A 13,990-nucleotide genomic window follows, 5' to 3' on the forward strand; every position below is an offset into this window, starting at 1 on the left:
ATAGCCGAGTGGTTAGCGATCCTACCTACTAAGCTAGAGGTCCCGGGTTCAAATCCCGGTAGGTGCAAGCATTTATATGATGAATATAGATGTTTGTTTCCGAGTCATGGATGTTTAAATGTATGTATGTTTATAATGAATATATGTATGTTTAAGTAAGTATATTGTATTAAATATATCATCTTCTTGTAATCCATAACACAGGCTATATATGCTTAACTTGGGGCAAGATAATTTGTGTAAAAAGTGTGTCAATATTATTATTATTATTTGATCACATTGTGTGTATTTGTTTGAATATTTAATGAAACAAATTGAAACCACTAATAATACGCAAACCTTACATTCAAAGTCAAAGTTAAAGTCAAAAATATTTTATTGACATAAAATCAACAAAAATACCATTTAAATACATGCTTATTACACAAAAGTTTAAACGTATATATTATAAATAATACAAGGCTGAACCATAAAATCCATAGATAAATTATAGGTTATAATATCATCACCGCTTCAATATGCCAAGAATTGATTCCGGCCGCCAAATTTCACCTTCGCACTACACGTCACAAATTAGGATATCATGCCCACCATCTGGATATCTTCTGTTCCTCCACAAAGCGGTTTTCAAGGAACTTTCGTCAACGTACAATCAAACTATGGAATTAGATTCCTTCTGCAGTGTTCTCAGGACGAGACGATATTGGTACCTTCAAAAAAAACGCGAACAATTTTTTAAACGTTTTGTAAACGGCAATGTTTTCGTGAAACCTCTGGTGTTGCAATAGACGCGGTGATCACTTCACATCTGACCCGTATGCTTTTTTTTGTCCTCTTCTTCCATAAAAAATCAGTAAAATCTTAACATATTACATCTTATTCAGAAACAAACATTACGAAACATATGTGTACAAATTCGTGCAAATATTTTAAAAACGTAACAGTCCAAGACTGCAAAAGCCCACGACCTCGATAAACAAAAACAATTATTCACAAAGATTAAAACGGGCCTCGTTAAAACGAATTTTAAATACATATAATGCACTATTTACGCTATTAAAATCATAACAATAGCCATTACCAACCCTCTGACTAATAAGAGTCCTTGGATTGTGAAAAAATACCCGCAACTCTCCGCCCAGAGCAGGCACACTATATAAACCGAATGTTACTAACTCAAATCATCAGTTAGTTGCCTAGTGTGGAACCAACAACTTCAAAATGAAATTCTTGGTAAGATTACGAAAATAAACAATTGTGAATTTAATTTAATATCGTATAAAATATTTTAATTGAAAAAAAAAATCAGACTTTTATCTAATAATGTAAATAAATTGTATATTATTAAGGTTAAATGTTAGGATTTTTAAGAAAAACTATTATTTTTTATATTTATTGGACATACAAAAAAAAATACTTTTTTGTTTATATTTCATTCACTAAGCTGATTTTACACCAAAACCTTACGAGATTGCAGAACTTATCGTTTTTTTTTTCATCGCTAGTTTTCCAGTATGTGATTGATTTTAAACACAAACGGCCATACTAATAAACTTGGTTTAAAGTTATACCTGCGAATAAGACAAAAATATGCAATATGTTTACAAATAGACATTTTGCTGTATAATATATGTTTATTCGGACATATAACGTTTCACGTGTTTATTTGCAAGGCGGCTTGCCGTTGGAAAACTTCAAAATTATCAACGATATAAGATATAGTCAACATTTTGCATATTCTTGGTTTATTCTCAGGTAAATTTTAGTACCAAGTTTATTTGTAAGACCGTAAATGTACATTTACATTCAACTACAGAGTTTAGTTTTTTAAAATTTTCCTCAAACTTTGTGTCGTTTACAAAACTTCCACTTATGATTTGACAATACCTTTTCTTCAGAATATTCTGATTTCAAATAACACGACAGAACAACAGAACGATATTGAAACATTAGAATATTGTCTACGCTAGTTTAATTTCATGATAACTTACGATTCACATAGACCTAACTTCGTTGGCAACATATAACTGATAGTCTGATATCAAATTTATCAAAGTCAAAGTCAAATAAACTTAACTCAATTAGTCTTAAACTAGGCATTTTGAATAGTGATTTAAAAATTTCTTTTACTTAATCTACCATTTGTTGGGACAAAGTAGAGCTCGTGAGAAGAACATACGAGAAACTCAACGGCTACAATTTTAAATTAAATAATGTATTTTACAATGGCTGTAATATACATAATCGTATTTTAATAATATTATATATTAAAAAAAAAGTAATAAATAAAAACTGAATAAATGTAAATTTATACAGTTTCAAAATGATCTATAATATAATATTTTCATTCATTTATATTTTGCTAAGCTCTTTAAGTTTAAGCTAAGCTAAACATAAATAAAAAAAATATAAAAAAAAAAATTTTACGTCCCAATATTAAATCCAACAGTCCTCAGTTACTATTATGAATGTTGTTTATTTTGTATTTCTTTAAATCAAAGCAGTAACGGCTCCAAGTTATAACTTGAATAATTATAATAATAATTAACTAAGTTAAACAATAATTTAAACACAGTAGGAAAATGACCAACATTGTGTTCGAAATATAACTCACATTTTTACTTGGAATTGCTATTATAAGCTAAAAAAAGTTTTTTTTTATTTAATGTAAACTGTCATTATAAGAATTATTACATTTCATACTTTGTCTTCTATGTAAACGATTATAAAAATCGGTAATTAAAAAAAAATCCTTAACGTATTATTTGCTAAATAAAAAAAATATTGCTTTTTAGCAGGTAAACGAAATTTAACTTATTGTTAAGTTTACGTATGAAGTAAAGTATGAAGAAAATAGCTTAGGATTAAGTTACAATAAGAAACATAAACTTTAACAATATATTATATAATTCAAACGAGGGTCCAATCTTCTCAGTTCAGTTCCATGCAACATAACAATAATTCCAACATGCTAACTAACCCAAGAACACATTACGCAAGAAAGACAATAACTATTGTTTATGGGAATCGCTAGTTTATAATCCGTTTATAATTAATTACTTGTACAATAACACTCTTTGTTTGATACAAGGTTGTGGAATGACCGTAGACACACTTCGGTGCATTGACACAAACGTCAGCGATGCGATGGGTGACAAGACGTAATAAATAGTACTCTACTAAAAGAACATTTCCTTCATGTCGATTCAAATTTAAATATTTTAATTCAAAATAGGGTAATATGATATCACTTATTGAAAGTCAAAAACCACCACCATTCATTAGAAAAATAATGCCTCAGACCTGAGAAGAACGGGCGCAACAAACTCAGCGGGCTTCTCTTCCCTCATAAAAATATGGTTCAATAAAATTTTATTGTTTAATAGCCTGAAGGCGGTCGCTCTATTTCCAATCTGTGGTATCATTAAGAAAGTCATTTATTTTAGAGTAACCTTTACCAGACAAACGTTTCTTAACAATTATTTTGAATTTCGTAATAAATTTGTTTTGAACATTTTCTGGAATCTTGTTGTAAAAGCATATACATCGCCCCACAAAAGACACACTAACTCGACTTAGCCTTAGTAGGCATACCAAGTTTATGGTTGTGGTGCTATCATTATGGTTATGACAGTTTCCACTAAATTATTTCAATATTATAAAACACATTAATATGTCATAAGTACCAAGCTGAAAACACCAAAACATCATCCAACAGATGAATTAAAAAAAAGGGATTAACAAAACGTTCCATAGTTCCATTTTTGAGATGTCAAAGCTATCGCCAATTAAGAATTGCCTTAAGTATCCTTAGGGAAATAGGAGTAAATTTATTTAAATATTTATTTGATTAAGGTACATTTGTTTCGCAGTTTCACTACATACTTAAATTTTATCTCGTTTTATTTATTTTGTTTTAAATACACAGGCTCAAATGAGAGCCATTCAAAATTCATTTAATTGGCCTGTTACATGTCCACGAAATTGAAAAGATTGCCTGTATTTTCAAATGGACACTTTTTAATTTGTAGATTTGTTCCCATTCAACATGCTGATTCAATTAATACTTCTCTTTTCGTATTTTCTATCGATTTTGCCAATGATGGTAGTGACTTTACATTAAGGTGTAAATCAAAACAAATGTAAATCAAAGTTGGCCTTTTAAATAACCTTGGTATAAAGTTACACCTGAGATTAAACCAGGAATGTACAAAATGTTGCTTATTTCGCTGACAACACTGTCAATACTGAAGTTTTCCAAATGCCAAGCGGGAAACGACATAGGTACGTCCGAATAAACCAATCATAAACAAAATGTCTATTATTTTTATATTATTCTAATTCTGCATTTATTAAATATCTAACAAAACAGAATGATCTAAACTCTTGACTACTAAACTCTGGAACTGAAGGACTCTTTTCTTTAAAAGTATTGTTAAACTAAAACATGGCAGCTGTCGAAATCCTAGGCACTATAATGAGTGACCTAGAGGACATCCTGCTAAAGGAAACGCCCTCGAAGGCTAACAGATTTTGCAATCTACTGGACATTCTAAGTGATGCGTGAACTTACAATTACTTAAAAACATACTTAGAAACCATTAAAGAGTTCATTACAAATCCATTTCCGAAATATGTTCCTTGTAGAATTGTCTATTGCAAAAAGACATTTACTAAGAGATATATATTTAAATTTACACTTATACTAAGACGAATAGTTTCTAGAAATATAGATATCATTAATAATGATTATACCATCAAGTTATGATTGAATGTTAATATTATAACAAATGAACAAAGAAAATTTTGTTCAAACAAAAGAATAATTAATTTCCTTAAAGCATAATAAAGTAATTTTTTTATTTCTGCTTCACTGACAGCAATGTCGCGAATTAATATTGTAAATGACAGTTGGTAACGGCTAAATAAATGTTATTTGACGTTTCACTCACGTCAAACTCTGCAAGGAGGCTTACGTTATGTTGCTTCATTTCGTCTATGTCTATCATTATTATGTGTTTTACGATAAACATTTTATTTATCAAAAAACCTTTACAAAATATAAATGGTTAAGTTTGCTTATGCCAAAATACTTTTTTTTATTTTATTTTTTATATCTTTGTCTATGTGTTTCCGCTTACCTACGGAATGATTTCAACGGGATTTTCTATGGCAGATTATAATCTGCCTAAAGAAGTTTGATTCTGTTTTTGTTTTAGAAAACAGATTTAGGTCGATGTAGAGATGATGGCGATTCAATATTGAATAAAGTACAATCAAACCATCATAATGTAAAATACCATAAATCAAAATAAAATATGTTTTTCTTCTGTGTCATTTACAAATTATTTCGTTTTAATAACCATTGGACGAGCATGAAAATATTTGTTTTATTTATAGATTGTAGTAGCCGTAGCTGTCGCCGCAGTATGCGCGGAAGACGTTAAGAAGACCGAGAAGCGTGGTGTTGCCGGACTCGGTTACGGCGGTCTTGGTTACGGCGGACTCGGTTACAGCGGTGGTTACGGCGGCGGCTATGGTGGATACGGAGGTTATGGCGGATATGGAGGTTACGGTAGGTTCTTTTCTAATTATTATTACAATGCATTACGAATTGCTTAATCATATGGTCTTACAACATAGAATAAAGAGAGACAAAGAATAATAGAGAAGAAGACTGCATGAGAAAAAGACAGAGATGTCGGAGATCAGCATGATAGAAAAGGAAAACGAATCTATTGTTACTGTAATAATTTACAAGTCGTAAACAGTTATCTAAGCTTGCAATTAGCTCCCTAGTATTTTAATTAATATATTATTATTTTACTAGGTAACCACACATTGACAAAATTTGTCATTCATAATATGGCTGTTAAGTCGCTAATATATTCTAAGGCTGGATTGCATCATATTAGCTGTTATAGTTACACTATAAGTCAAATTTAACGATAACATTAACATCGTATTCATTGTCTTAGTTAAAGAGTAAAATAAAAAGTATGTGTGTACTTATACGTATGCACGCAAAGAGTTATACTTCTTTGGCCTAACAAAGCAAAAATCCTTAAAATTATTTATCCCTCGTGCTATTCTACGTTTGTAGAAATAACAATATTGTAAAAACCTTGCCAAAATGGCTTTGACGATATTAAATAATGAATACGGCTGTACGGGCTTGAACCCTTTGCGTATCCTAATAATGGACGAAGAAACCAAAAAAAAAATATAACGAATGTCGCAAATGTCAGAAAATTTTAGGAACCAACTTCACCCTGTTACTTTTGTGTTACAGTTATGCACGCGCATCTTAAAATTTCACTCTCATAACGCGCCTAAAGAAGAATAACTTCTTGCGTGCATACAATGAGTACACACACACTTTTTTTTAACCGGTACTTAAACATTTTTGTTATTGCTAAATTTAGTTGGTGGACCCCGGCCTAAGTCTATAGCTAAAACCAAATGAATTGAGTCAGAATACTGAAAGATATTAAGATATATTATAGACGTAATGATCAAAATGTAATTAACTTAATACTCAAAATATGAGGTTTCTTGGGAAAATCTCAGTAAAATGCATCCGAATAAAAGTAGTTCATTATTAGATTGAATATCAAGCAAGCGTTTCAATACTGCTCGCTCCGCACTCGTCGACTCTGCAAAAGTTTCAATTGGTCGAAGAGTTTTATGTTTTCAGAACGGGATGATGGTTCACACTTTTGTGAATTAAAAATCAGTTTTAACATTTTCACTTCCAACCACTATTCATGATTCTATTCTTTTTTATTTTTAAACTCAGAGATGCTTTTGATAAAGGATGGCACTGTTTGTTCAGTAACTTTCACTTTATTAATATACTAGCTGTAACCGGCGACATTGCCTGTATTTATCGGTGGAACAAAATAAGTTGTTGTTCTAATTCCACATGCGATCATATTATAATCTCATCGTTAAACTTACGTTTTCTTCTGACCGTTTTTTCTCTGGCTAACTTTGCAAATTCAACTACCACCAAAGAGTTAGGTTATTTTTTGGATTTATATAACACTCACAAATAATGTGGCTTTCTATTGGTAACGGAAATTTTTCAACATCGGTTCAGTAGATCCCGAGATTACCTCTTACAACCCCACAAAGTTTACCTCTTTATAATATATTATTTTTGAGATGTAGATAACTTAAAGAGTTTATGCAATGTTGAAGAATTAAGCCTCTCGTTTTAGTTAAACAATAACTAAAATACCGTCAATAATTGAAATCGTATCTTTTTAGAATACTTAGAAAAGCGTATGATAAGATATCCTTAAAATTCATAGTATCATCAATTTCCATGTAGCAATATTCATATATTAGCTAAATAGCTTTTGCATGCATAAATAAATGGCACACGATCGTAAAAGCTTTAAGAATTTTAAATTCAACAAGAGTATTTCATTTAAAATATCATTAGTTTAACAATCGCTCTCTCTATTCGCAGTCACTAACGAACTACTTATTTTATTCATTGCCAATTAAATTGCAATCGGAATCTAGGAACAGTTAAAGTGGATCGCTCGTACAAACTGCAAGAGTTACAGAGATAGCAGGGCAATAAAATGTCTCTTAATGTGGGTATCATTTGGTTGGTTTAGTGTTTGTCGAATCTACAGCAATTTTCATTTGCTAACATTATGTATTAGTTGGAGACACCTTTGGCAATTGTTGATATAAAGTTACGTTATTGTCTCACCTTATTTTGGTTTGCTAAAATTATAAATTGATTAGGGACATCTTTGGCATTTATTGATATAAAGTTACCTTATTGTCTTAACTTATTTAAATTTGCTTAAATTGTAAATTGATTAGAGACATCTTTGGCATTTGTTGCTATAAACTCACCTTATTGTCTTACCATATTTTTCATTTGCTAAAATTTTAAATTTGTTGGAGACATCTTTGGCATTTGTTGATATAAACTTACTTTATTGCCTTACCTTATTTTTCATTTGCTAAAATTTTGAATTGATTGCAGACATTTTGAAATTTGTTGATATAAACTCAATTTATTGTCATACCTTATTTTCATTTGCAAAATTTTAAATATGTTGTAGACATCTTTGGTATTTATTCATATTCACTACTGTCTAAATTAGGAGATTAATAAAAAATCACATAAAAGCTGTAGTATTATTTAAATGCTAAGTATCGATTTCACGACGTCTACAATTAATATTTTAAACAGATGAATGTAAACAAATTATATAGCAACAGGTTTGTACTTAAATTGTCATTAATGATTATCGTTGCATTATTAATGAATATTGAATCTTTCGTGTCAATAACAATTTGTAAAATAGTGAAGTAAATGTAATTATTATGTACCTAATACTGGTGCCGCCGAGGTAAGGGTCAAATACTCATACTGTGCTTGTGTGTCAAGGCTTTTGTAGGTTCCCACGGAACTATAAACCCATTTCGAGATATAACAATTGTTTGTGTACTTAATTGTGTAAACCTGTTAAATTCTTGTTGTTATTCTTGTCCTAAAAACCGACAAAAACTTTCTTAATTATTAGTAATAGCTTATTCAAAATTGATAGTTTGATTGTAAGCAAAATTCGTAGAGATAATTTAAAGTATCTTATAAATTTATAATGATTTTCAATACAAAGCTTTTTTATTCATAATAATGATTGACATTATCATTAAGGTGCCTTTTCACAGCGCTTAAAATAATTGCAAAAGTCAATTATCAAGATGCAGAAGTTCATATTTTATACAGCTGCTACCGTTGTCTTCACTAAAGTTAAAATTAAGATGTTGCAGAAATGTTGAAACAGTTGCAAAATTTTTGTGGAATTGCTTAATCACTTGCTTATGCAAATATTTTGATATAAATATTAAAATTATTGATCTGGTGGATTCCTTTAGATATTTACTATTTGCTTCACGTTCACAGACCGTTTCTGCTAATGAAATGGCTCTTACCTATTTACGAGTCCTCCTTAAAGCTTAGAATAAAATAGTTTTCCTAGCGCAATTAGACTTCAAAGCGAGAGGAAACGAATTAAGCAATTTTATTGCTCTTAAAGAATAGTAAGCACTTATTCAACTCTTAGTTTTCTTTCCAATTTATCTGCAATAAAAAAAAATGTAAAAAGAACTTTATAAACATAGCTTTATAATTATAAATATTTCTTTTAAGAAATAGGTTCACTTAAATTTTTTTCTATTGATATGAGTAAAGTCGTTCATTCTGGTGACTAGTGAGATACATCGATACATCATAATAAATATGACACAAATAAAGTAAGAGGAATTATATTTATATTTAAAATTTAAATTACTTTATAATCGATTTAATGGACACTTCTGTAATATTATCATCAGCAAGTGGACCTGTTTATAGTTCCAATTAGTATCAATTAAACTAAGGGATGAAGTTATTGATTTGAAAGAGTTGCTTTGTGTCTCTGTTTACTTCTGAGTTAAACTTAAATTTTCATAAATGGTAAAATATATAACTTTGAAATGGTTTCCAGGAGTTGTAAAAAAATAATTCCTATAATTTGATTCATATGAAAAGATTAGTTTGAACACTATTGGTGTTATTTCGTAGATATTCTTTCTACATTTATAAATTGGATACTTATAATAATACAAATATTTTATTTAGTACCTTAGAACTTGAAAAATTTAGATAACGTTTAAATAATCTCACGAATTGTGAATGCAATCGTTCATGCGGAAAAATATGGCGTTTTTGTTTGTCAGTTCGACCTTAACATTGAATATTGGCTACAATCGCTCCAACATTGTAATTTATCACGCTCAGCTCGAACAAATTGCACACTTTGAAGCGAATGATTCATTCAGCAATAAAATGCGTCTCGTTTGTGCTCATACATTTTATTTGTTACACCAGTCGATAATAGATAATATTTCAGATGCGATACGAAAAGATTTATCGTCCTAGATTCCAAATAACTTAGATTCTATAATAGTTTTGTAGTATATAGAATTTATTGGTACAAAATACATCGCATTGTCATGGCGACAGGGATGTCGGGAAGAAGAAGAGCTCCAAAAGTACTTTAGTTCATTATTACACACATTTATAATGATACATAGTCACCAATATAGCCCAAACGATTGCGAAACTAAAGTGGCAGTAGGCAGGGCACATAGTTTGACGGACAGATGGCCGGTAGGGCAGAGAAGACCTCGAATGGCCGGAAGGCAATTCGTACTGGAAGACACAGTGTTGGTAGGCCTCCCACAAGATGGACCGACTAAACTTCCGAATACGTTGGATTAGGGCAGCGCAGGACCGATCGTGGTGGAGATCTTTGGGGGAGGCCTTTGTCCAGCTGTGGACGTGAAGACAGCTGATAATGAATGAATGAATGATGATGAGAAATGATCGCTAGGTTTAATACAGGAAATATTATTGCAGCACCTGTCGCCGTAAGTAAAGTGGCATACACGACCACCCACGGAGGATATGGAGGATACGGAGGCTATGGCGCCGGAGGCTACGGCGGTGGATATGGCGGTTATGGTCTTGGAGGATATGGTGGTTACTCCGGACTCGGTAAATATTGATTATTTAACACAAAACTATATAAGCGGAAACTTTAAGAACGATTAGGAATGGGAGTGTTGGATAGATGGGAGATTCGATCAAGATGGCGACCGGGTTAAAAGCATTAAACTATGAAATAAGGCAGCGAAATTTGTCAAAAATGTGAGAAATTGCAGTCCACAAATTAATTTGTGTAATTTATCGCAGAAGTGAAGGTTATATTTAAAAAAACAGATTGCTTAGATTTGAAAGAGCGATATCTTATGTCATACATCCTAATATGTAAATATTGGGGTTTAGCAGTATCTGTAAAGTAAATTCTGTAGATATAGCCACAAACTGAGAGTTAAACAAGACGCACAAGATTTATCAACGTTACGTCACTCGAACGGTTGGCTCAGTGGAAAGAGCGCTCGCACGGAACTCGAGAGGTCGCGGGTTCGAGTCCCGCATCGTTGATAAATTTTTCAAATTTTATTTGTGTAATTTTAATCCGTAGTGACTTTTGATTCGTCCGATCGATCCATTGTGTAGATAGGCGTATGTAAAGTTAAAGAAGACATAAAAAAGAAAACTTTAACTATATCCCAGAAAGAACAATAATCAATGCTTTCATAATATAACAGAACCCCATATATATATAACCCCAGAATAATTATAAAATCATTGCGAGCCAGAAGGAAATATTCAATTTTCTCGAGGTCACCTTCAAATTATCGATGTGGAAACACCATTGAAGGAAAATAGTTTTACCGCTTGGTTGAGCATGGAAACAGTTCCTTAAGTACCCTATAGATGAGTACTATGCATTCACGTATTCAGGATGGTATTCACTTTATTGTGTATATTTACCAGTGGGAGGCTCCTTTTCACAGGATGCCGGCTAGATTATGGGTACCAAAACGGCGCCTTTTTCAGTAGTGTGTAAATATAACTGTGTTTCGGTCTGAAGGGCGCCGTAGCTACTGAAATTAGTGGGCAAATGAGACTTAACATCTTATGTCTCAAAGTTGACGAGCGCAATTGTAGTGCCACTCAGAATTTTTGGGTTTTTCAAGAATCCAGAGCGGTACTGCATTGTTTTGGACAGGGCGTATGAATTAGCATCAGCTGAACATCCTTCTCGTCTCGTCCGTTATTGTCATTAAATCTTAAAGTATTACGTATCTTATGAAGCCTACTAGAATTAGTTACAACATTAATTTAACATAAAGAAACCATTCCAATAGAAATAGTTTGAAATATTAATATGATGTCAAATTGCAGGTGGATATGGAGGTTACGGCAGCCACGGTGGTTACTATGGCTCTCCCAGTTACTATGGTGGGTATGGCGGCTATGGACACGGTCTCGGTTACGGATATCATTAAGCCATCATCATCTTATCTAGCCGCTGTGTTCACCATATAAAAAGTAACCATGACAATATGTATAACATGTGATATTTTTTTACCAACAACGATCATTGTGAATATTGTAAATATGTAAAATATATTGAGTATGTATGTTACTTTGTTTTTTATTCATTAAATCCTGAGATCGAATCAGAAATGAGGAGATCCGTAGGAGAACCAAAGTCATCAACAAAGCCTAAATGATTGCGAAACTGAAGTGGCAGTGGGCAGGGCAAATAGTACGACGGACAGATGGCCGTTGGGGCAGTAAATTCCTCGAATGGCGACCACGTACTGGAAGACGTAGTATTGATAGGCCCCCCACAAGATTGACCGACGATCTGGTCAAAATCGCCGAAATATATGTACGTTGGATGAGGGCAGCGCAGGACCAATCGTCGTGGAAATCTTTGGGGGAGGCATTTGTCCAGCAGTGGACATCTTCCGGCTGATGATGAACCCTCACAAACTTTTGTAGCTTCCCTTCATTGTATGAATCATTTCCTTTCATGACAATGTTGAGAAATATAATAAATTGTTGTGTTTCGGTCTGAAGGGCGCCATAGCTTACTAGTAATATTACTGGGAAAACGAGACTTAACATCATATGTCTTAAGATGACAAGCGAATATTAGCGGCTACAATTGTGTAGTGCCGCTCAGAATTTTTGAGTTTTTAAGAATACTGAGCAGTACAGCATTGTAATGGGCAGGACGTATACATATGGATGTATCAACCCGGAATTTTAGTTTCAATTATTAGCAAAGTTCAACAGAACATGTGGCAAGTCAGCAGTGTTTTTCGAGACTGGCTCGGGTACGCCCACTTGGGCGTTGTATTAGCTGCCGCACTTTGCGACTACGCCTGCGGTATCTAGTTGGCGCGCAGCGGAGACCAATCCTTAATCTAAGGTACTGGCTTTTAATGGGTTCATCCAATAAAATTAAATTTAATCTGTAACCCGTAACCGAAATATTAGGCAGAAGCCAACGATTTCAGTTCTACAATTTTAAAATCTACATTTACTATTTATATTATCTCCAAAAATACTGTAATTCCACTTAAAAAACTTATCTTAGTCGTAATATTCTTAGAATTCTCGAATCACAACGTATAATTATTGTCAATTGAAGCATGTCGTAAATATTTTCCTCTTCGGTACGGTTTTAATACTTTTGGATTTATCTTGATCGAATCCTGCGATGAATTGCTCTTTTCACGGTTTACTAATTCTTACAATATTATTGTGTCTTCGTCTTACTTAGTGGCTGTAACAAATGTATAATAAATTGATTTTTAGCTTCATGTTATTATTCACTAGCTTTTACCCGCAACTTAGTCCGCGTGGAATTGTAACAATTCCAATTCAATTCAGGCAGCAAATTGAATTTTTAAGTTATCATATATATAAAATTCTCGTGTCATGGTGTTAAACTTTGAAGTCCTCCGAAACGGCTTGACCGATTCTCATGAAATTTTGAGTGCATATTGGGTAGGTCTGAGAATCGGACAACATCTATTTTTCATCCCCCTAAATATTAAGGGTGGTCCACACGATTTTTTTTTTAATTTTTTTTACATTTTTTTTAAATTTGTTTGATAATGAGTCAGCATTAAAAATACATACAACTTCAAATTTTCACCCATCTACGATCAACAGTTACTTTTGTATTGCGATTTTAATATCGGCAATACAAAGTTTGCTGGGTCAGCTAGTACGAATAAAAATATGATGTAAATAAAAAATGGTGTTCCTGTCATTTTTTATTTACCTCAGTTTATCAAAATAAAAGATGGTCTAAGAAGTTTAAACACAATAATTCATACTATACCTTTATAAATTATAGCCTATATGTTATACTGATGTGTAAGCTGAAGTTTTTGCGTGAAGACGTAACAAACACACATACACACTCACAAACTTTCGCATTTTTAATATTAGTAGGATTAAATTACCTAGACATGGTTATGGTTATGGTTTGTAAAGTGGCTTTGATCCAGTTCATTTCAGCCCTGTTACACTGCGACCAAT

The 13,990-nt window shown here is 32.3% G+C and overlaps 1 protein-coding gene across 1 annotated transcript; it reads left to right on the forward strand.

The window, feature by feature from the left end:
* Positions 1–1,142: 1,142 nt before the first annotated feature.
* Positions 1,143–12,074, forward strand: LOC126964591 (keratin-associated protein 19-2-like). Its single transcript, XM_050807792.1, has 4 exons — positions 1,143–1,233; positions 5,401–5,575; positions 10,436–10,573; positions 11,831–12,074. The coding sequence occupies exons 1-4, from the start codon at positions 1,222–1,224 to the stop codon at positions 11,932–11,934; spliced, it is 429 nt and encodes a 142-aa protein (XP_050663749.1). The 5' UTR covers positions 1,143–1,221; the 3' UTR covers positions 11,935–12,074.
* Positions 12,075–13,990: the final 1,916 nt, after the last annotated feature.

The sequence above is a fragment of the Leptidea sinapis genome, chromosome 5 (genome assembly GCF_905404315.1).
Source record: "Leptidea sinapis chromosome 5, ilLepSina1.1, whole genome shotgun sequence".
Taxonomy (NCBI): Eukaryota; Metazoa; Arthropoda; class Insecta; order Lepidoptera; family Pieridae; genus Leptidea; species Leptidea sinapis.

Bases quoted from the DNA above. Each gene is read 5' to 3' on its own strand.
- LOC126964591 (XM_050807792.1), top strand. The intron at 5,576-10,435 runs GTAGGTTCTTTT...ATATTATTGCAG, and splicing joins TGGCGGATATGGAGGTTACG to CACCTGTCGCCGTAAGTAAA. The intron at 10,574-11,830 runs GTAAATATTGAT...GTCAAATTGCAG, and splicing joins TGGTGGTTACTCCGGACTCG to GTGGATATGGAGGTTACGGC.